The sequence below is a fragment of the Hemitrygon akajei genome, chromosome 8, assembly GCF_048418815.1.
Source record: "Hemitrygon akajei chromosome 8, sHemAka1.3, whole genome shotgun sequence".
In the NCBI taxonomy this organism is placed as follows: domain Eukaryota; kingdom Metazoa; phylum Chordata; class Chondrichthyes; order Myliobatiformes; family Dasyatidae; genus Hemitrygon; species Hemitrygon akajei.
The window spans coordinates 41,793,764-41,818,256 of NC_133131.1; the positions used below are offsets into that span (position 1 = coordinate 41,793,764).

A 24,493-nucleotide genomic window follows, 5' to 3' on the forward strand; every position below is an offset into this window, starting at 1 on the left:
AGGTCTATCAGGAAGGTGAAAGTGCGAGCAAGAGGAATCACGGTCAGAATGGACAAGGTGGCTCGAAAGGGACCATCTCTATGTGGCTGATATTATGATACTGCGACTCTCAGTCCTCAGTTTAAACAATTAGCCTCATCTGTCTTAAATTAGAGGGAAGGTGTAATGCCTCTCACTGTTAAAAAGCAGATCCAATTTCTAAATTATGTCACAAGGCAAAATATCCATGTACCCACTGCCTTTTCTAAACACTAATGGATACAAGTCCAGCATGTCTAAGCTCTCCTCACACAAAAACCTTGTCATTCCAGCTATTTGTCAAGTAAACTTGCAAAACACAATGCATTAACACACAGTGAAATGATTTTGCCCAAAACGTGCACGTCTCCTACCTGATGTTTAAAAAGTATTGAAATCTCAAAGCTGCTGGTATATCAGCTTCAATACTGCTTCCCATTCTATAATTTACAACCAACTCCGAGCTACATGCAGTACAAACTCTGATTGGCCTCTTACTTTCTGCATTTACCTGCAGAACTGGTGCAGCCAACATGAAGGGGGTCTTCCAACCTGTTAAGCGCATCTTGAATGATTCCCTCTGCTTCCTCGACAGCAGCGCGCAGAAGAGCAAACTGTTCATCAAGCAGCTGCTTTTCCAGAGCTTGCTCGTGGCTCTCCTAAAGAACACAGGTACATAAACCTGGCATGTTAACCAAAGTTCTTTTGAACTTATAGTCCTTTAACATCTTTGGACTATTTTTACTGTGCCCATGGTCTGTTTTTTATCAATTATGCTATTGCTTGCACTGTTGTAACTATATGTTGTAATTATGTGGTTTTGTGCAGGTCTTGTAGCTTTAGTTTTTGGTCTTGTTTTGTCTGGTGGATTTGGAGCTCCTTTCCGGGGAACGCGCTAAGACGGTAGCGCGATATTAATACGCAGCAGCCTCTCCGGACTCTGGATTGGGGATTGCCAAACGTTATGTGGATTTTCTGGTGTAGTCTGTTTTGTCATATGCTTTTGTGATATCATTCTGGAGGAATGTTGTGTCATTTTTTAACTGCATTGCATTTGTGGTTTCTAAATGACAATAAACTGAATCTGAAAATGTGCAAAACCCATGTCACATAGTGCAGCCCATAAACCCAGCCCAGTCACAAAGGACAACCCAAACAACCCAGCTCTTTTACACAGGGTAACCGAGTGTCACACCCAGCCCATTAGGTTGAACAGACTAAAGGCAGATTAGTGAATACACATGTGCCACCATGGCTCAACTGGAAGCTCACCCTACTAAGCAAATAGTATAGGCAGACTCGTTAATAGCACACAGAAGGAATGTTACTGCAGACCGTGTTCTTTTGGTAAGACATCTAACAAAGTCCTATCAATCTGTTCTGAAGGATGTTAAAGATCAGGTCTAAAGAATGGAGCATTCTCGTTTGCAGCATAATCAAAAGCAGACCATTAATCTCAAATGATACTGTAAGATATTCAGTTGTTAAATTCAATGTGATCCCTGGGTCCTGACCAGAGCGAGTGCTCCGTGTACCTTTTCATTCAGCTGATTCTGCAGCCCCTCAACCGTTCGACTAGTGTTGTCCTTCTCCGCTGACAGGGCTTCCTTCACCTGTTCCAACTCGTTCCGTAGCACAGTTAACGCGCTCTCTTTCTCATCCACAGCCTGGCTTAGTGCCACCTTTTCTGAAGTCAGGGACTCGATGGTCGATGCCATCGCACTGCTTGCCTGGTAGGATCAGACAAACAGAAAATAAGTCAAGGAAGAAATTCCATGTCCAAAAGCAATTGATTGCTAAGCTATTCTGCTGAGTAAGTGGAGCAGGGTTCAAGACCTCACACTCTAAATTTAAGAATTACTCCTGTATAATCTCACCTGTTTAGAGTCTTCCTGTGAGCTTTTCAAGCACACTACCTCTTCTTTCCTGGACTGTAGCTCCTCCTGTAGAGTTTCGAACTTGTGTGTCTGCTCCTGTTCCTATTGGTTTTGGGAAAGAGAATACATCATCTTTAAAGGCAGCTGTTCAGAGACACCAAACTGCCTGTGATTCTGTCTATCTTAACAGACTTTGCAAACCCACAGAAAAAAACAGATCTTCATCTCTGAAAAAATAAAATCCTCATTTGGACTCTTCTACATAACAACCTTCAAATTAACCCCATATCCACAAGAACTGTACAAGACTGGTGAATATGTATCAAACAGATTCCTAAAATCATGCTCCTAAAAACTGAAACTCCAAAGACAACACCATCTATCCTTCCAGCACCACACACCGCAATCACATGATTTCCAATCATCTGTTAAAACCGAGTGCAATCCCAGTCATTTCTTCTCCAAATTGAGATGTTCCAATACAGGAGAACACTGCAGGAAAACTGCTTAATTGTCCATTTTGGAAGAAAGAAACATTTAAAAAGCTGATTATCTACTGCTGAGAGGCAACAAGCAGTCAAGGGACTTGGATGTCTTCGTGCATGATTGCACGTACAAGTAAAGAGCAGAGATAACAGAATGTACATTGTTTAGTGAATTGAATGTGAAGATAGTGAGGTTTGTGCTTCACTTACCCAGGATATCAGTGAGACCACATCTGGACTACTGCATTAAGCAATTCAGAGAAAGTTAATCTGGAATGGGCATGTTGCCCCTCAGAGGAAAACTGAAAGGGTTAAGCTAGCATCCACTGAAGTTTAGAAGAATGCGAGGGGACTTGATTGAAATGCACAAGATCCTAAGTGGTGCAGGCAGCCCAGCACATCTGTAGATGTGAACTTCACACTATTCAGGACATTTACAGAGACAGGTGTGTAAAAAGGGCCCAAAGGATCATTGGAGACCTGAGTCACCCCAACCACGAACTGTTCCAGCTGCTACCATCCAGGAAACGGTACTGCAGCATAATAGCCAGGTCCAACAGACTCCAGGACAGCTTCTTCCACCAAGCCATCAGACTACTTAATTTATGCTGACGCAACTGAATCTCTATGTTATATTGACTCTCCAGTTGTACATAATATTTATAATAAATTACTGTAATTGCACATTTAGACAGAGACGTAACGTGAGGATTTTTACTCCTCATATATATGAAGGATGTAAATAATAAAGTCAATTCAATTCAACAGGACGACTGTGTCATCTTGTTGGAGGGTCCAGACTGATTAGGTTAGGACTTTATTCCCTAGAATGTAGAAGATTGAAAGGAGATTTGACAGAGGTATACAAAATTATGAGGGGTATAGATAGGGTAAATGCACGCAGATGTTTTCCACTGAGGTTAAGTGGGACGACAATTAGAGGTCATTGGCTAAGGGTGAAAGGAGAAAAGTTTAAGGTGAACAAGAGAGGAAACTTCTTCACTCAGAGGGTCATGAGAGTGCGGAACGAGCTGCCAGCACAAGTGGTGCACGTGAGCTCGATTTCAACATTTAAATTAAATTTGGATAGGTATACGGAGGGTAGGGGTGTGGAGGACTATGGTCGATGGGAGTAGGTAGTTTAAATGGCTTCAGCATGGACTAGATGGGCCAAAGTGCTGTACTTTTCTATGAATCTATGGCTCTAGATAGAATCTGGAACCTGTGCAAAAATATAGAGTCCTCAACTAAGTTAGAAATGAGGCAAAATCTCTGCCTCTCACAGGGTCACTAGTCTTTGGAACTTCCTTCCTTAAAGAACAATGGAACCAAAGACTTGGAATACTTTTTAAGTTGGAGCTGGGTCATCGATAAGCAAGGGGATGAAGAGTCACTGCCGATAAGAAGCCAAGTACTTCCTTTTGCTCCTAACCTATGTGCTCTTACATTCATAGAAACATGAAAAATTTACAACAGAGACACCAGCATTTTGGTCTATCGTATTGCACAAGCGCTCTCCAGCCTAATTCCACCAACTGCACTGGGATACAAGCCTTGAAGTCTCGGCATTTCTCTCTGCCTTTACCACCATGGTAGAATTGCTGCCACACAGCTACCGTGACCAAGGTTCACACCTGACCTCAAGTGCTGACTAATTCTCCCTGTGACCAAATCGGTTTTCCCCCTGCTTGATCCATTTTCCACCTGCGTCCCAAAGACATGCAGGTTGGTAGGTTAACAGACCACCGTAAATGATCAGAGTGGATGGGATCATGGGGGGGGGCATGGTCGCGTAGTGGTCAGCACAACCACTTCACTGTGCTAGTGATCACTTATTGGAGTTCAATTCCTGTAAGGAGTGTATGTTCCCCCATGGCTGCGTGGATTTTCTCCAGGTGCTACAGCTTCCTTGCACATTCCAAAGACGTACGGTTAGGGTAAGGGTTAGTGAGCCGTGGGAACGGTGAAGGCACGGCGACGCTTGCAGGCTGCCTCAGCACAAGTCCTTGCTGATTTAATTTGACAGAAAACGACGTATTTCATTGCATGTTTCAACGTACGTGTGACAAATAAAGCTAACCCTAGTCTAGAGATTAGTACGTAGACAGTTACTCAATAATCAGCAAGAACCTGGTGACCGAAGTCATGCTGTACAGCTCTACGACACCATTTCAGGTAGCGAACTTCCACCCCCACACCCCCATCATAACCTGGGCGACAAAATCCTTCCAGCAATTTTCTCAAATCTATGCACCTGGTTTTGAACCCCTTTACAAAGCAGAATAGGTTTTATATTCTACCTAGGCTCCTCTAAATTCACCTCAAGGATGTCTTTGTTGACAGTGCTCTGTTCCAATGCAGACAATCTCAGCCTTTCCATCCTTCCTCAAATCTGCACCATTTCTGGTCATATCATATCTTTTCTGTAGTTTGACAGACCAAATGTATGCATCTGTGGTTTAATTTGTAATAGAAAATGTTGGAAGAACTCAACTAGTCAAACAGCATGTGAAAAGAGAAAAGAGTTAACATTTTGAGTCACAGCTGAGGAAGGGTCCCTGATCCTTTCCGCAGATGTTGCTTAACTGGTTGAGTTCTTCCGGCACTTAGTGTTTATTTCAGATTCCAGCAACTGAAGTTTTATTTGCTTTCCATGGCCTAATTCATGTTGTACACAGCTTCCAGCATAACCCCCCTCTCTTTCATTGCTTGTGTCTCTGCCTCTGAAGGAAAACAGCCCACAAGCCTTCCTATCCACCTCCTCTGTCCGTCCACACCATCTAACGAGTAGCCCTTGCTTTTCACATTAACTCACACTTTTCTCGATTAAATTTCAAGTGCCACTTTTTTCATACTGACTTGACCATCCATGACCTCCTGTACCCGAATGTATTCCCGCTCCTTCTCAGCCGCATGGCCAATTTTATCACTTGCACTTTTTATTAGTGCATGATCACATACAACAAAGAAGGAGACTATTCATACGCTAAATCTATGCTGACTCAGACAGCAGTCTGATTCCCTCGCTGATAAGGAGGAAACCGATACGGTCACAGGGGGATCGCGCAAACTCCACAGAGGTTAGCTTTCAAACCAGGTGCACTGTGTAGCACCAGCTTTACTAGCTGTAACACCATGTCACCTTGTGGCCTCATTCAAGTCCAAATCGTTAGCAAGAAACTGAGTGTGGAGTCTTGTGAATTCCACTGGTAACAGCTTTACGATCACACACCCTTACAACCACCACCTTCAGCTTCCTTGCATCCGAGCCTGTTTCTGCCGCTCCCGTTTGTTTTTGAGCAGGGCGCTATCATCCGTGATGCCGACATCAAACACACTGCTCTCATCAACCGGGATTCCAAATACAAGGTTTTGAGTCGAATTCTGTTTGGCTATAATTTATTTCCACATGTTATGGTTTCACATAATTATCTAGCAAACACTGCAGAAACTCGGAAGCAGCAGTGTGACTAGGCTTGGCGGTAATCTTCCACAGCCAGGCAGCCACTGCCCACGTTTAAACATGAACTGCTAACTGCATAAACATAGCATTTTCGATACAGTAAGAAGATCTCCAGACATTCCACAAGAATGCCGGCAAACAGAAATAGATTCTGAGCTTCACGACCTCTCAGGACAAGTGGCTAAAACCTTAGAAAGAATTTTATATATAATCTTAAGAGAGCTGAAGGAAGAGTGGTGTTGGGAAGGAGAGTCAGCAGGGGTGGAGGGTGTGAAAGAGGGAAAAGAGGTACATCATTAAAAAACTCAGAGGTCATTCAAGATCCAATTATACTATTGAACTTAAGCTCCAACCTTTAGGGTCAGATCCTGATTTCTAATTTATTGTAACTTGGCCGGATAGTAAACTCACTTTCTTCTGCATATTGTCTTTCAGCTGCTGAACGGTTTCCTCCAGCTCCTTCTTCACCTGTTCCATGTCTTCCTGCGTCTGACGAAACGAAGTCATTTGCTTCATGACCTCTGCGTTCTGTAAAGTTAGAGTATGGGTTGTCAGTCAGGAAAACAGGTGGACGAACAATATAAAGCCTCCTGGACATTGAAATCATGCCCTAGGTCTGTGTCTCTAATGGCAACTTTATAAAGTTTTGAGAGCTTCATCAGTCTTGTGAGTTGATTAACAATCTCAGCAATTCTCCTACCTCTTATTATCTCTCTTCCTCATCCTCGAGTTGTCTCTTCAAAGAATCCTACAAATTATGCTAAGACTTTTATTGAATCGTACAGCAATTCAAATTATTGATATTCCTGCTTTGCTATTGCCATCTTAAGGACAAATCCAAATTATAAAACATGGCCCTTCCCTTAATTACATCAAATTTCAAAATTGTGCTACAGTAATGCTGCCAATGATGATTCTGGAAATCATCTCTGCCTCCCTGGAATCATTTCATTGAAAAATCAAGTTTTCTGATTTTGTCCTGTTCCTCAATAGTCTGGTGAGTCAAGGAATTTACAGAAACCTACATCTCCACCCCCAGTACCATTCAGGGCCCAAACAGTCCTTCCAGGTGAGGTGATACATCACCTGTCAGTCTGTTAGCTCATGTACTGTATCCGGTTCTCCCAACATAGTCCCAAGTATATCGACGAGACCCGGCGTAGATTGGGAGACCACTTCGCTAAGCACCTATGCTCTCCACCAGAAAAAGCAGGATTTCCCAGTGACCACCCATTTTAATTCCACTTCCCATTCCCATTCTGACATGTCAGTCCATGGACTCCTCTACTGTCGCAATGAAGGCACACTCTGGTTGGAGGAACAACATCTTATATATCAGTCCTCATTCCCATTTCCCTCTCTCATCTTATCTCCTTACCTGCCCATCACCTCCCTCTGGTGCTCCTCCCCCTTTTCTTTCTTCCATGGCTTTCTGCCCTCTCCTATCAGATTCCCCCATCTCCAACTATGTATCTCTTTCACCAATCAACTTTCCAGCTCTTCCCTTCACCCTCCTATCCTTCCCTGCTTGACCTATCAACAGTGATTCTTCCTCTCCTCCCTCCCACCTTCTTCCTCGGACTCATCTCTTTTTCCTCCGGTCCTGACAAAGGGTCTTGGCTTGAAACGTCGACAGTACCATTTACCATAGATGCTGCCTGGCCTGCTGAGATCCTCCAGCATTTAGTGTGTGTTGCTTGAATAATGGTACTGGTGTGTTACTTACACGGGGAACCACACAATGTCACTTTTTCAGCTCTACCTTCAAGTTTCCTGTTACAAAGCAGAGTGATTGCTAACAACAGCAGACACTCATTGGCAGAAAGGGAAACAAGCACCATTTTACATGAATGACTTTCATCATCCAAAATAACAATCAAATCACTGCCAACACTGATTTGATTTTCTAGGCTAATAAACTGACCCCAAAGTGGTGATCCCAACAAAGTGCCAAACTGAAATCAGACTACACAAAACTACTAGGAGGATCCTATAGCCAAGATAAACCTGCATACTTCATTAAGTGTGAACAGAATACTGCAACTCCAATAAAACTAAATATACAGGTAATTCAGTAGTATAAGCATTACCAGTGGAGGGAAAGCCAGACTGGCACTGAGATTCGCAGGCCTTAGCAAATATCAGCATGGTCCTGACTTCAGTGCTTCAGAAGTACAGAACATGCTGGGCGACAAATGCAGGCAGATCTCACCTTGCACGCAACCAATAGACTCACACTCCGAATCCAAGGGCACTCACTATATGCAGAGTCAGAGTCACTTCATACCTGGCCCCTCATTAGGCTGGTCTGCTGTCTGCAGCCTTGCCAAATAAACACAGTGATAGCACTGGCATTGCTCTGAAAACTGCAACGCATGTTTCTGCATGTGTTTGGAGCAATGATGATCACAGAGCATAGGCTAGGACCAGAGCAGTCTGGCCCATTGACGTTTTAAACCGCCAAAGAGAAGACATTGACCCAAAACATTAACCTTTTCCTCGCTGCCTGACCAGATGAGTATTGTGAGCTGTCACTAATGTTGCACCAATGACCACACTGGTACTTAATAATCACAACAGATTGAGGCAAGTTTCCTGAGGACTTGGCTTATCTGTTGTCAGTGTGCTAATGGGACACGAGGTTTGTTCCCCGTTCTATGCTGCCTCAGAATCATACCCCGACAAAATCTGCAACTTCAGGTAAAGCAGAAAGAAAAATGGCCTACAAGATTTTTGAAATGCCATCTTAATGATACATTTTCCCATCACTTATCTTTAACATGTCTTGTTTCTGGATGCCCATTGTGTCACGTTTAATTTTAGATATCGATCCTATTATTTTTAGTTCTTAATCACTTTTGTTATACCAAGCGTAATGCCTGTCCCACCTGAGTGTGACAATTTCTTGCTGAATAGTGCTATGAAATACATTAAAACATGCTTCAGTCTTCCTTCATCCTCCATGCCTCCCAACACTGTAATATCATTAATCTCAGTCTCTCAGCTACATCAGAATTTCTCCAGTCATTTAATCTCAATTATTACTCCCCTGATTAATTCATGTCAATCATTCCAGTGTCTGCTTACTCAGAAATCCAACATCATTTAATTAATTGGCTTTGGTATTATTTAATCTATTTAATTTTATAAATATTCATATGGTTATTGAATCCCTCATCTCCAATTTTATTTAGCTAATCCTCCAATAATAATATTTATTTGAGTCAAGAGATTTAACACTAACCACATAGAGTGATAGAAATTCCTACAATTACAATCCATACTTGTCATGATTTATGATTATAGTTTATTTCAAAATTTCACCTTTTATCACATACATATATTTACAATGCTAATTCCTTTGTAAACTGCAATATTCTTGCAGCTTCCTTATCAGGAGGAGATCCGAGGACAATACTGAAGACATTTTAATTGCAATTACTTCGCGTACTGATGAGGCTACACCTGCAGTGTGCGCAGTTTTGGTCTCAATACAATGAACATTCACCAGATTGGTCCCGGAACGGTAGTTTTTAAGTATAAGGAGACTAGACTTGTATTCTTTAAAGCTTATAAGAATGAGAGGAAATTCCCACAAAACTTACAAAATTCTTGCAGAGCTCAACTGGGTGAATATAGGGTGGAGGTTTCTTCTGCCTGAAGAACTGAAACTCACTGCCTCAGAATAAGGGACAGGCCAATGAGTACTGAGATGACCAGAAATTTCTCGAGGAACAGAGTGATGAATCTTTGGAAATTTTTTTTACTCTGGAAGGTGGAAGAGGTGGACAATAATCTCATTCAAAACAGGAAAGTCACAGTGAGGTAGAACAACAATGTTTCAGGGAAAAGAACAGTGAGGGGCAATAACTACTAATTAGGGATATGGATTGTGTTAATGTTGTAACGTGGCTGCAGACAAAGCCAAGAAGAAGAGACATGGAATGAAGTTTCGGGAACTTCATTACATTATTGTATGTACTCATTGCTGTGACAGAAAACTGGATTTACTGCTGGACTTGTGGATAATCATTTTATTCTGTAATCAAGACCTACTCAACCAAGGTTTTTTTGTAATCACCATTGTTATCTTTCTTTCTTTTTCAATCTTTTTATTATTATTATTAATATCAACAAAATAAAATTGATACATAGATAATGGGATTACAAACATACACATTTCAACTGAACATGAAAGAATACATAAGCAATGGTTACAGTATTAGTGAGTATTCCCAAATCATGGACGATACAATTTACAAATAAACAAGGCAAACCTAGGTATATCATAATATATATATTAAAAAAAACAGAAAAAAGAAAAAGAAAAAAAAATATGCAAAAAAACTAATCTAATAATCTAATAACTAATAAGGAAAAAAAACAAAAAAAGAAAAAAGAGAAAAAGAAAAAATGGGGAAAAAAAGGGCTGTTTATAATATCTCACAAAAATACAAAATCATCAGTGTCGTCAACTCCGATCCTCTCAACATACGTAAAATCGAAACTGGAAAAACAAATAGGCTTGGAACAGGGTCATATTACATCATATGAAAATATTGAATAAATGGTCTCCATATCTTTTCAAATTTAATATAAGTATCAAATACAACACTTCTAATTTCTTCTAAATTTAGACATAACATAGTTTGAGAAAACCAATGAAATACGGTAGGAGGATTAATTTCTTTCCAATTCAACAAAATAGGTCTTCTAGCCATTAATGTAAGAAATGCAATCATTCGACAAGCCGAAGAGGATAAATGGAGTGAGTCCATCATTGGTAAACCAAAAATTGCAGTAATAGGATGAGGTTGTAAATCAATGTTCAATACCATAGAAATAATATCAAAAATGTCTTTACAATATTTTTTTCAAAAGCGGACACGACCAGAACATATGAGTTAAAGACGCTATCTCAGAATGACATCTGTCACAAAGGATTTATATAGGAATAAAAATGAGCCAATTTATCCTTGGACATATGAGCCCTATGCACAACCTTAAACTGTATTAATGAATGTTTAGCACATATAGATGATGTATTAACTAATTGAAGAATTTTATCCCAATTCTCAATAGGGATAGTAAGGTTAAGTTCTCTTTCCCAATCATTTTTAATCTTATAGAAGGGCTCTGAACGTATCTTCATAATTGTATTGTAAAGTTTTGATGTTAGCTCTTTCTGAGAAGGATTTAGTTCAAACAAATTCTCCAAAATACCTGAAGACACAAAATTTGGAAAAGTAGGAAGTACAGTATTTAAGAAATTCCTAATCTGTAAATACTAAAAAAATGAAATCTAGGCAAATTATATTTATTAGATAATTGTTCAAAAGACATAAAACAATTATCCAAAAATAAATCGGAAAATCGTAGTAATCCTTTAGTCTTCCAAGCTGAATAAGCTTGGTCTATAACAGAAGCATAAAAAAAGCAATTGGATACAATAGGAAAATTTAAAACAAACTGAGTCAACCCAAAAAATTTCCGAAATTGAAACCATATACGTAAAGTATGTTTAACTATCGGGTTGTCAATTCATTTCGGCAATTTAGAAAGAGCAAAGGGAAGAGAAGTCCCTAAAATAGAACCCAATGCAAATCCTTGTACAGATTTAATTTCCAGGTTCACCCAATGAGGGCTAAAAGTTATATCCCAATCCTTTAACCAACATATCAAATATCGGATATTAACTGCCCAATAATAAAATCTAAAATTAGGCAATGCCAATCCACCTTCCTTCCTTGCCTTCTGTAAATATTTTTTTACCTAATCTAGGATTTTTATTCTGCCATATATATGAGGAAATTTTTGAATCAACATTAGCAAAAAAGGATTTCGGAATAAAAATTGGTACCACTTGAAATATATATAAAAACCTGGGTAAAATAACCATCTTAATAGCATTAATCCAACCTATCAGAGATAAAGATACTGGTGACCACTTAGTAAACAAACATTTAATCTGATCGATTAAGGGTAAAAAATTAACCTTAAATAAGTCCTTATAGTTTTTTGTGATTTTAATCCCTAAGTAAATAAAAGAGTCATTAACTAATTTAAAAGGCAAATTTCCATAAATTGGAACTTGTCTATTTAAAGGAAACAATTCACTCTTATTAAGATTTAATTTATACCCGGAAAAATCACTAAATTGAGCCAACAATGATAAAACTGTAGGAATGGATTTCTCAGGATCAGAAATAAATAATAATAAATCATCTGCATATAATGATAGCTTATGTATATCTGTCCCACGATTAATTCCAAAAATGTTCTGTGATGCTCTGATAGCAATTGCCAAGGGTTCTAAAGCAATATCAAATAATAATGGACTAAGAGGACAGCCTTGTTTAGTACCCCGAAATAAATGAAAAAAGGGAGATCTTGGATTGTTAGTAAGCACCGAGGCTACTGGAGTATGATATATCAGTTTAATCCAGGAAATGAATGTCGGACTAAAATTAAACTTCTCAAGCACATTAAATAAGTATGGCCATTCAACTCTATCAAATGCTTTCTCCGCATCTAATGAAATGACACATTCTGAAGTGCTATGTGAAGGAGTATAAACAATATTCAATAATCTCCTAACATTGAAAAAAGAATAGCGATTTTTAATAAAACCGGTTTGATCTTCCGAAATAATTTGGGGTAATACCTTCTCCAGCCTGGATGCCAGTAACTTGGAAAAGATCTTGGAATCTACATTCAATAAAGATATTGGTCTATAGGATGCACAGTCAGTAGGATCTTCGTCTTTCTTCAATATTAAAGAAATGGAAGCTCTATAAAAAGATTGTGGCAGATTGCCCAATCTAATTGCTTCTTCAAAAACCCTGCATAACCAAGGAGAAAGAGTAACGGAAAAACATTTTAAAAATTCTACTGTATACCCATCTGGACCTGGTGCTTTCCCAGAATTCATAGAGGAAATAACCCCTTTAATTTCTGCATCCGTAATAGGAGTTTCTAATATTGAAAGATCATCTGATGATAATTTTGGAAAATTCAATTTCCCAAGAAAATCACACATGGTATTATGATCATGAGGGAATTCGGAATGATACAGGGAGGTATAAAAATCTTGTAATGATTTGTTTATCTCATCATGGTTAACTGTCAGATCCCCATTCTGCTGACGGATCTTAGTAATTTGACGTTTAACCAAAGCATTCTTCAATTGACTAGCTAACAGTTTACCCGATTTATCACTATGTATATAAAAATCAGATCTGGTTTTCATTAATTGATTTTCAATCGAAGATGTAAGTAATAAACTATGTTCCGTTTGACGTTCAACCCTTTGTTTGTAAAGCTCCTTACTAGGAGTAATCGAATATTTCTTGTCAATCTCCTTAATTTTATCAACCAATAAAAGAGTTTCCTTCTTAATGCGTTTTCTCAGACCAACAGTGTAGGAGATAATCTGTCCACGTATATATGCTTTAAAAGTGTCCCAAAGTGTTCCGCAAGAAATATCATCCGTGGAATTAGTTGAAAAGAAGAAATCGATCTGTTCCTTCATAAATTTAATAAAATCCGGATCTTGCAGTAAGGTAGAATCAAATCGCCATTATCTAGCACTAGAAGCTGTATCCGTAAATTTAATAGAAAGTTTTAATGGATCATGGTCAGAGATGGCTATAATATCATAATTACAACTAATTACCGAGGGAATAAAACAAGAGTCAATAAAAAAGTAATCAATTCTCGAGTAGGAATGATAAACATGTGAGAAAAATGAAAACTCTTTGTCCTTAGAAAGCCGAAATCTCCAAATATCAAAAATTCCATCATCAGTCAAAAAAGAGTTAATACAAGTGGCCGACTTATTAGGTAAAGTCTGAGTAGATATAGATTTGTCCAACAAAGGATTTAAACAACAATTAAAGTCACCACCCATTATTAACTTATATTCATTTAGATTAGGTAGAGAAGTAAATAAGGACTTAAAAAAATTGGGACAATCCACATTTGGAGCATTAACATTTAAGCAACCTTTTTGTTAAAAAGTAAGCCAGTAATTAACAAAGATCTACCATTCAGATCCGAAAAGATATCGTGTTGGACAAATGCAATAGAGGAGTCAATAAAAATTGAAACTCCCTTTACTTTAGCATTCGAATTCGAATGGTACTGTTGTCCCCCTCCAAAACCTAAAAAAGTGATAATTGTCCTCTTTCCTCACATGAGTTTCTTGTACAAAAATAATATGAGCATTAAGTCTTTGGAATACTTTGAAAATCTTTTTCCATTTAACCGGATGGTTTAAGCCATTAGTATTCCAAGAGACAAAATTAATGGTCTGAGCCATATTTCTGAAATCAACCCTTTGGTATATAAAGGGTTAACCAAATTATGAACTCATGCACCCGGAAGAAGAACAAAAATAAGGGTCGGAACCGGAAGTGATGACATCGCGGACATTTTAGTAGTTTAAAATCAGCCCAAATGAAGAAACTAAAACAAACTGATATAAGGAACATAAGATTTAGAAAAAAAAACACCACCCCCCACCCAAGAGGAAAAAAGACCACCCTGTAACGTTCTCGCTCGGGTGTGAAGTAACGCCGAGGTAAACGTCGAGATAAACCAGAATCAATGCAAACGAGACCGCAGTAAGATTAACCATTTACTGTTCACTCTTCACATTAACGCATGGTGAAAACTGTTGAAAAACAATACAAGATTGGTACAGTGTTTGTTCCCTTCTAAATATCACATTTACATTGTGAATACTTGCAAAGGTAAAACAACGATAACTACATTACATTAAAGTGCAGCATACAGTCAGAATCTAGCTGCTCCATTGGCTGCTTTAGATACACTTCAATACAAACTATCCCGACTCTTTAACTGACGAAAAGGTAAACCTTACCGACCGTCGTTACTTTTAACAGAATCGGCGTTAACATTTTAACTCGAAATATCGATTATCTAATGACTTACAGCGTTGCTTTCACTGTGTCTTTGGTGCATAGAGAGACCCTAGTCAGCGTTATGGTGGCACATGTGAGTGACCCCCACCCTTGCGTGAATTTCAAACCGGTAATTCCCCACAAGACGCGGCGAACCCGGATGTGACGTCATCGCAGCCGCGATGTATTACAGACAAATCAATTGATTTAAACAATCCTAACTTTAACTAAAAAATGCTAACAAATTACTACGCGAAAATATTATAAACTAAATAACTGCCATAAAGGCAGCACACACCCCAACCAGGAAATGGCTGGGAAAAAGGACAGATGAAACTAAATCTACCCCCATATCAGCAGAAGACAACTCCGTATATAAAGGATAAAAAAAAAGATCCACCCAAACACTAAAGAAATAATAATCACTATACTAAAACCAAACTTCTTAATATAATTGGTAGTAAGAAAAACAAAAAGAATATAATCACTAGTAACTTATAAATCGGGTTAAAACCCAAACAAACCAAAAAAAAATTTAAACTGTGATAAGAAATGCATTATAGGAAGAAGACAAGAGAAAAAAAATGTCAAAATCGAAAAGAAAAGCCAAAAATATTTTACAGAAGAAACCGCCATCTTAGTAAAAAAAATTCACCTTCGAAGGATTAATAATAATGACCAAAGATAAAGTACAGTAGTTGAAGTAAGTAAAATAAAAAGATTAGTATGTCGAAAAAAAAACTTTAATTAGAGTATAAAATATAGTGTAAACCTACACCAATAGCCAGAAACAAAATCTGGGTTTGGAAACAAAAACCATCTTGCACGAAAATCACTCATTTATTAGAGATGAGAATCCGTAGCAGTAGGGAAGTTCTCATTCAGAAATCTTCTCGCTTCAGATGTAGAAAACACGCCAAGGTGCATTCGGAGGCGAGATTCTGAGCTTCGCAGGGTATAAGAGCGCAGGTTTTAGATTTTTCTCATAACATTCGGACATCAGAGGTTTAAAAAGCCTTGCCTTCATTACTTCTGGACTAAAATCTTCCACTAATCGAAAATTGTGATCTTGAAATTTGACCATCCCTACACGCCGAGCCACACGAATAAGTTGCTCTTTAACATGCACATAGTGAAATCGGACAATTACTACCGGTGGTTTAGCTGAAGCACTTGGTGAACGACGCATAATTCTGTGAGCGCGATCAAGTAACGGAGGACTGTCTGGGAATACAGAAGGGAACGCATCCTTTAAAAGTTGAGCAAAGTACTTCGAGGGGTCCCCTTGTTCAATACCTTCCGGGAGACCAAGTATGCGTAGGTTCTGTCTTCTGGACCGATTCTCAAAGTCGACACTCTTGGCTTTAAGTGTTTCCACCTGTTTAATCGTCGAAAGTAATTTCTGCTCCAGTTTTTCAATTATCAAGTCTCGCTTCCGAGCGTCCTCTTGCAAAGTTGCGATTAGAACTTGCTGCTGGTTAACTACTGAATCCGTCTTATCCATATAATCTTGAAAAGCCTTTATATCTTGTTTAAAAATTTGTCGTTGTTCTTCAAATTTTTCATTTAAAACCTCCAATAATATTTCATAAGTCAATTCAGTGCGCTTAGGATCAGTCTTTTTCTTCTTCCCGTTCCCGTTAGGATGCTTCCCAGATTCTCGCCCTTTAGATCCAAGAGCCATTTCTGTATTCATTTCTTCAAAAATTCACAATAAACTCTTAAAGATAAGTCCAAAGAAGTAGCAAGAATCTTTTGGTGTAGGTAAAAGTAAGTTAAATAAGGGTGATCATAGGTTAAGAAAAGGTTATGGAGCGAATCTGAAACAGTGCTCACTCCATGAGCGTCTCCTGCTGACCTCACCATTGTTATCAATATGCCATTTTATTGGTAATCTCAGCAACTGAGAATGTAAAAGCTGTACCAAGTTCATGCTGAAGTTGATCCGCTTTGTCTGGTTTCCTAGCGAACACCATTTTAAAAAAATAAATTACCCATTAAGGCGAACACCAACTGCATGTGGCCTTTCAGTTTGCTCCCATGGGCAGAATGGGCCGAAGGGCCAGATGGCTACTCCTGCTCCTCCTGTACTTATCTTTTATTATCTTGTCCAGCTGCAATTCAAATCACTTATTCCAGCGATGAAGGGATGAGCCTATGAGGAAAGAATGCGACTATACCCACTGAAATTCAGAACGAGAGCAGCTCTTAAAGAAACAAAATTATGAAAGGGATAGATAGAAGTAGGAAAGTAGGTGAGACTTGAACTGGGGGACATAGCCTCAAGAGGGAGCAGATTTAGTACAGTGATAAGGAGGAACTGTTTTTGGCAGAGACTAGTGAATCTGTGCAATTCTCTGCCCAGAGACACAGTAGAAGCTGCCTCAGTAAATACATCAGTTAGATAGATTCTTGCACAGTAGAGGATTTAGGGTTACGGGGGAAAAGGCAGGTAGGTGGAGCTAAGTCTACAGCCAGATCAGCCATGATCTTATCGAATGGTGGAGCAGGCTCGACAGGCAACTCCCATTCCTATTGTTTGTGTCTTTGTGTTCTTGTTTTCCTCCTCCTCCTTTCAGCTCTGCCCTTCTGTCCAACAATATTTATACTATTAACACTGGGAAAATGTTGGGTGCTGTTGGTAAAATAAATTATGACGGTGGAGTATCCAACATTTGCAATGGCACTGCCCAGCACATATGAGCATAAGCTTTCAACTTGAATGTCAGAACCCCAATAAAGATGTCTGCCAATGATTGCCCGTGTAGATATCAGTAACAAAATTCTAGGATACCAAATAGATAGATAGACAGAAAAGTGGCTAAATTATACTCAAGCTAGAGATATATGAAATAATTCATTCGGGAAGAGAAAACGGCAAAATGGAATACATAATTATCAGCAAGATACGAAAGGACTTTTTAGGAACAGTGAAAATCCACAGATCCTTGAAGGCAGCAGGATGGGTAGCTGATTAACGTGGCAAATGTAACAACTGCCTTTCCTGGCTGAGGCACAAAATGAAATGGATCGCAAGTAATCCAAACATTATTTAATACATTCCTTAGGCCACAAGTACAGCACTGAGTCTACAGGAAGAATATGATAGCACAGGAGAGGAAGCAGAGGAGATACAGAAGATGGCTTGGATACAAGATGAAAGATGTTACACTGACATTATACAAGACCTTGGTGACACCAAACCTGCCTTTTAAGTCCATTTATAGAAAACAGTTGTACTTGGCAGAGAGTGAGTGCAGTGACACTAGTTCCTGAGAAGGTGGGTCTGTCAAATCAGGTAAGATTAAGTAGGCTCGGTCTCTGTTCTCTGGAATTCAAAGGTGAGCTCACTGAATTAAGGGGTAAATATGGGGCAAGATGTTTTGACCAGCTGAGGAGCCCCAAGCCAGGGCTCACAGTTTCTAAGTCTGTCAATGCCTGCACTCAGCACACAGTTAGGCACATTCCTGGATTTCAGAAGCACATGAGGCTAGGACAGCATTAAAGGGCTTGAGAACCCATTTCTCTACAAGGCAGAACAAACCAACATCCCTCTGACTGTTTTAGTCAGACACCTTATCCGCATGCCTCACCCCAGCTCCATTTTGAAAACTGCAACTCCATCAGCCTTCCCAAAGTTCTGTTTTCATTTAGATACAATGGTTTTTTGTCTAGAGCTAGAGGCCATGCATTAAAAGTGAGAGGGAGAAAGTTCAAAGGAAACATGCACAAGGCAAAGTATTTTTTTAAAATTTTTAACACAGAGTGATGGGTACCAAAAATGCTCTACTGGGGTGGTGGCTGAGGAAAATGGTAAGATCCTCATGTGGTGAACTACATATACCTGTCTGGACACGCCCCCCTGCTGACTGCTCCTGTGGCTCCTCCCACGGACCCCGGTATAAAGGCGATTGGAGACACCGCCCCGGCCTCAGTCTCCAGGATGCAGTGTGGTGGTCAATTGCTGCTTGTTCTTTCTTCCAGCCAATAAAAGCCTATATCTCGCCTCACGTCTCCGAGAGTTATTGACGGTGCACCAAATTTATTGGCTGGAAGTGCCTCCGAGTTCGCGCTGGCTGCTACCCTCAATCAGGAAGGCAGGCCAGTAGCATTCTTTTCTCGTACCCTTCAAGGCCCTGAAATTCAACACTCCGCGGTAGAGAAAGAAGCCCAGGCCATAGTGGAAGCTATTAGGCACTGGAGGCACTATCTCGCCGGCAAAAGGTTCACCTTGCTGACCGACCAGCGCTCAGTTGCGTTCATGTTCAGCAACCAACAGCGGGGCAAAATCAAAAATGATAAAATTTTGTGGTGGAGAATAGAACTCTCCACCTACAACTATGATATCCTGTACCGGCCTGGAAGGCTCAATGAGCCCCCTGATGCCCTATCCCAGGGAGCGTGCGCCAGCGCACAGCTCGACCAGCTATACGCCCTCCATGCAGATCTTTGCCACCCAGGGGTCACCCGATTTTACCATTTCGTGAAAGCCCGGAACCTGCCTTACTCCCTTGAGGACATCAGGACGATGACCAGGGACTGCCAAGTCTGCGCTGAGTGCAAACCGGACTTCTATCGTCCTGAAAAGGCGCAACTTATCAAGGCCACCCGCCCCTTTGAGCGACTGAGTGTTGACTTTAAGGGCTCCCTTCCCTCCACCGACCGCAATGTCTACTTCCTCAACATTATCGACGAGTACTCGCGGTTCCCCTTTGCCATTCCCTGCCCCAACACCACTGCCACGTCCGTCATAAAAGCCCTGCACCAACTCTTCACTCTGTTCGGATATCCCTGCTATATCCACAGTGATAGAGGGTCCTCCTTTATGAGTGACGAGCTGCGCCAGTACCTGCTGGCTAGGGGCATTGCTACTAGTAGGACCACGAGCTATAATCCCCGGGGAAATGGATAGGTGGAGAGGGAGAATGCCACAGTGTGGAAGGCCACACTTTTAGCCCTTAAGTCAAAAGGGTTGCCGGTCTCTCGATGGCAGGAGGTCCTCCCTGAGGCACTCCACTCTATCCGCTCCCTGTTATGTACGTCCACCAATGCCACCCCTCATGAGCGCCTATTTTCTTTTCCCAGGAAGTCTGCCGCTGGGACCACCCTACCGGGTTGGCTGACATCCCCAGGGCCAGTGCTGCTCCGGAAACATCTGAGGAACAATAAATACTCCCCACTGGTCGAGAGGGTTCACCTTCTACATGCGAACCCCCAGTATGCCTACGTGTTCTTACCTGATGGGCGGGAGGACACAGTCTCCGTCCGCGACCTGGCGCCCGCAGGAGCAGCAGACCACTGCCCCGAACACTCCACAGTAACTATGAACCCTGTACCCGAGGTGACACTGCGCACACCAAGCCCTACACAGACTCCTCACGACACTCCTATACCGGGCGTCTCGCACACGCATATACCAGGCACCTCGCACACACATGAGGGATCACTGACGCCTAGTGGGCTGACACCTCCAGTTAGGCCGGAACCAGCACAACCTCCGTCTCCGGTACAATCACCACCGGCACCTGTGCAATCACCACCACCAGCACCTGTGCAATCACCACCACCGGCACCTGTGCAATCACCACTGGCACCTGTGCAATCACCACCACCAGCACCTGTGCAATCACTACCACCAGCATCTGTGCAATCACCACCACCAGCACCTGTGCAATCACTACCACCGGCACCTGTGCAATCACCACCGGCACCTGTGCAATCACCACCACCGGCACCTGTGCAATCACCACCACCGGCACCTGTGCAATCACCACCACCGGCTCCTGTGCAATCACCACCGGCACCTGTGCAATCACAGCCGGTGCTACGTAGATCGCAGCGACAGATTCGACCACCTGATAGACTTAACCTGTAAATATACTTGTAAGAAACTTCGCCCCATGGGGACTCTCTTTTAAAATGGGGGGGGGGGGGGGGGGGTGAATGTGGTGAACTACATATACCTGTCTGGACACGCCCCCTGATGACTGCTCCTGTGGCTCCTCCCACAGACCCCAGTATAAAGGCGATTGGAGACACCGCCCCGGCCTCAGTCTCCAGGATGCAGTGTGGTGGTCAATTGCTGCTTGTTCTTTCTTCCAGCCAATAAAAGTCTGTATCTCGCCTCACGTCTCCGAGAGTTATTGATGGTGCATCACCTCAACAGGCTCTTAGATAGGCACATGAATATGCACAGAATGGGGGGGGGGGAGGGGGGGGGGAAGATAGACTATCAGCACGCAGGAGGGATTTGTGTAGCTGGACATCATTAGCTTAGCTCAGGACAACGTTGTGGCCAGTACTTGTCTATGTTCCAGATCCTTTTTTAAGAGCTTAAAGGATTTTGCACATTTTGGCCAACAGATGGCGCTTGAATTGCCAAAGCAACTGGGAAATTTCTCACCGAGTCTATTTCAATTCTATAAAAACAAAATGCTCCAAGCAGTTATTCTGATTAGCCACGAGTGCTCACATTATTTTTACATACCAAATTTAAGTGCTTGAGAGTACAAAGCATGCAAGAGAAGAAAGTGCCAGTGATGCTCTCCCATCTGAATTCAAAATTCAGCAAGCTACGCGCCCAGTCCAGCAGTCATTCCGACGCCAAAGATTGTAATCTGCTGCAAATCCACCCCCAGACCGGGCACTAATCACCTAGTCCAACACCCAGCTCATTCAGATCAAATTTCAGTTCAAGGACTTCTGCTTCCCTTCAACCATTTGATGCCTGAACAAACCTGCACGACCCTATTCACAGCCACACTACAACCACTTCCACCACTTTGTATTATGATGGGATCTTTTATTTTTGTTGCTTCTAATTCTGTACTTTCTTGCAAAATTAACATATAATTTGTGTTTAATATGTGGTAACTACACTCACTTGCCCCAACACTGAAATGTTCCTATGACCAGTGATCTCTCTTTAAGGACGACCTCATTATCATATGTTCTTGTTATTTATTTCTACTTATTTATATTTGCATTTGCAGAGTTTGTTGTCTTCTGCACTCTGGTTGTTCTTTCATTGATCTTGTTAGTGTTATTATCCTGCAGATTTGCTGATTATTCCCCCAGGAAAACGAATCTCGGGGTTGTACATGGTGACACATATGTACTTCGATAATAAAATTTACTTTGAACTTTGGATGTTGAGTTATTTGAAGCTATGTGCCCGTGATGGTGCTGCAAGTCGATTTGTCATTACATCTGTTCAGACATGTACCAATGTGAATGAAAGTCAACTTCAACATCCAATCCAGTTAAACTTCCAAGTTCAGTTTCCTTCCTAGTGATTTCAATTCTCCGATCAATCACAAATATATATTAGAAAGAATTTTGTAAAATTTCACTGATTTAAATTTACATCCATTTCTTGTACTAGGATTGGAGTACGCACTAGTGCCCATTTAAATCAGTTTTAACAAGCATTCAAAAATGCTGGCTTGAGTAGTTATGGTTTCACAAGCTTCAGGTTCAGATATATCCCAGAAGAATGCTAATGGCTCCTGTTATACTGTGACTCTCAGGTGAATGAATGTCTGCTATTTGAGAGGCTGCAGGAGGCTAATCACCATTCAGTCAAATCCCTACTGTGCAGAAAAAGTGAGGCAATGGTAACTACACCTTCCTGAAAACTCAGAATGAAATAATGTATTTAAGATGATGGGGATTATACTTTTATCTGATCCATAGCTGAATGAAGATGTTAAGTTAATAACAAGGAGCCAACCTTTGTGAATTAACCCCTTGTGAACTGAATCAGGCAGTATCAGTGGAAAGAGAAGCAGTTAATGTCTCATTTCCAGGACTCTTCAACTGGAACAAACACTGAAGGATCCCAGGTCTGAGAGATCAAAGATGTTTCCTAACCTGCTAAGTGTCTCCAACATTTTCTATTTTTATTACGTCTGCAGTTTTTAAAAATTTAAACAATATGATTAGCTGTTTCTGATAATTGACCAAATTAAGATTTAATCACATTTCTTGACTTATGCTTAAGAGATGGTGCTAAGAATTCAAAGTGTCAGAAGGTGAGACACTGTCTGCATGATAGCCAGCCTCTGACTTGCTTTTGTTGCCAACTATTTCTGGCTGGTCCACTTGAGCTCCTGGTCAATAATGACCACCAGGATGTGGATGGTGGGGACTTAAAGGGAATGAAGAGAGTTGTGAACTCAGTCAACTCCATCATGGGCACCAGCTTCTGTAGTATCCAGGACATCTTCAAGGAGCAATCTGAGGTACAGAAGCCTGAAGGCACATACTCAATGATTCAGAAACAGCCCTCTGCCATCGGATTTCTGAATGGACATTGAACAATTGGAGGAGTTCGCCTTGATGGCATTGGCTTTATCACAATGTGAGTAGTGTTCCTCAATGCCACTCTCTGTTAAGTGTTGCCTAGACTTCAAGGGCAGTCACTCTCACCTGCCCAGTGGAATTCAACTCTTTCATTTATATTTAGACTAAGGCTGAAATTATATTGGGAGCTAAATAGATCTGGAAATCCCCAATCTGGACAAAAGCAGGCAGGTTATTGATGAGTAAATGCTGCCCCACAGCACAAGACATGGTGTTTCGTTATTATCCTAATGATCGAGGGTAGATTGATTGGGCAGTAATTATTAGTCTGATGGGTTCTGTCCTGCTTTTTGCAAAGAGGGCTTACCTGGGCAATCTGCCACATGGCTGGCAAAATGCCAGTGCTGTGACTATATTGGAAGAGCTTGATAAGAGGCCCTGAAGTCCTGGTCTTCATTGCCACTGATGACAAGTGGCACACATTAATAATCCATTCACCAATATGTTAATACATCAATTTAAAAATTCACGTTTGGGTGGGCTTGAACTGATTATTTTAATCCCTCTTTATTGCAACTGCAGAAAGTTAATTTTTGCTCAGTCTTGTTTTTTGATAACCTCATTTTGTTTACTTCACTGGAAACTAAATTTGACCCAGTAGCTTTTAATCACAAGGAGCTTTGCCTTGTCAGACAGATTACAGAGACCTCCTATAATAAGTTCTTCAGCTAATTTAGTGATAAGTACACATCTTGCATTGCAGATGTTTATGGAGGCTGCAGAGAATAAAATTATAACAAATTTATCGTTAGTAATGGGAAGTCTTCTGCTGAGTCACAGACCAAATCAAAAAGTCCCATCTATCCTTCAAACCCCCTGAAAGATCTTTTCCTTTAAGTAAGTCCTGTGACTCCACAATCTCGAAGCTCCTTTTGCTTTTCCACAACTCAACAGACCACCTCCAGTTCCTTAGTTTGAGCAGCAATTGCTGCTAAATCATTCTATGGTGAATGCTCCCATTAGGACAAGGGACAGAAATACCTTGACCAATATGGGCTCATTCATCAAACACTTGAGCTCAGTGATCAATCTCATCATTTATCTACCAGCGATTTGGCTGACTTCACTGATCACACCAGTTTGCCACCTCCAGTAAAGAACAAACTCAACAAGTTTTTGGCTGCTCATCTCCTCTATTTGGGCAGCCAAGCGGACAGTTATTATCTTTTTTAAAAAAGCCAATGCATCCTTACAGAAGATTCAAGAAATTTACATGTAAATTAAGATGCAAGGGAATTTTTAAAAAATACACCAAGTAACAGCAATTAAATTAAATCCAGTTCAGTAGATTGCCAGTTTTTTTTCTCTTTGATCCAATCATTTTGCTTTATCTCTCATTGCCATTACAGAAATTCACTCCTT

At 40.8% G+C, this 24,493-nt stretch overlaps 1 protein-coding gene across 2 annotated transcripts in view; it reads right to left on the reverse strand.

The window, feature by feature from the left end:
• Nucleotides 1–24,493, reverse strand: part of hip1 (huntingtin interacting protein 1) — a 344,258-nt gene that overhangs the window by 37,852 nt on the left and 281,913 nt on the right. For both annotated transcript variants that reach the window (XM_073053676.1, XM_073053677.1), the window contains exons 16-19: nt 6,255–6,371; nt 1,896–1,997; nt 1,554–1,748; nt 530–677 (exon numbers count right to left, since the gene is read on the reverse strand). In XM_073053676.1, the coding sequence (XP_072909777.1) occupies nt 530–677; nt 1,554–1,748; nt 1,896–1,997; nt 6,255–6,371 (562 nt within the window). The remainder of the gene's footprint in view (nt 1–529; nt 678–1,553; nt 1,749–1,895; nt 1,998–6,254; nt 6,372–24,493) is intronic.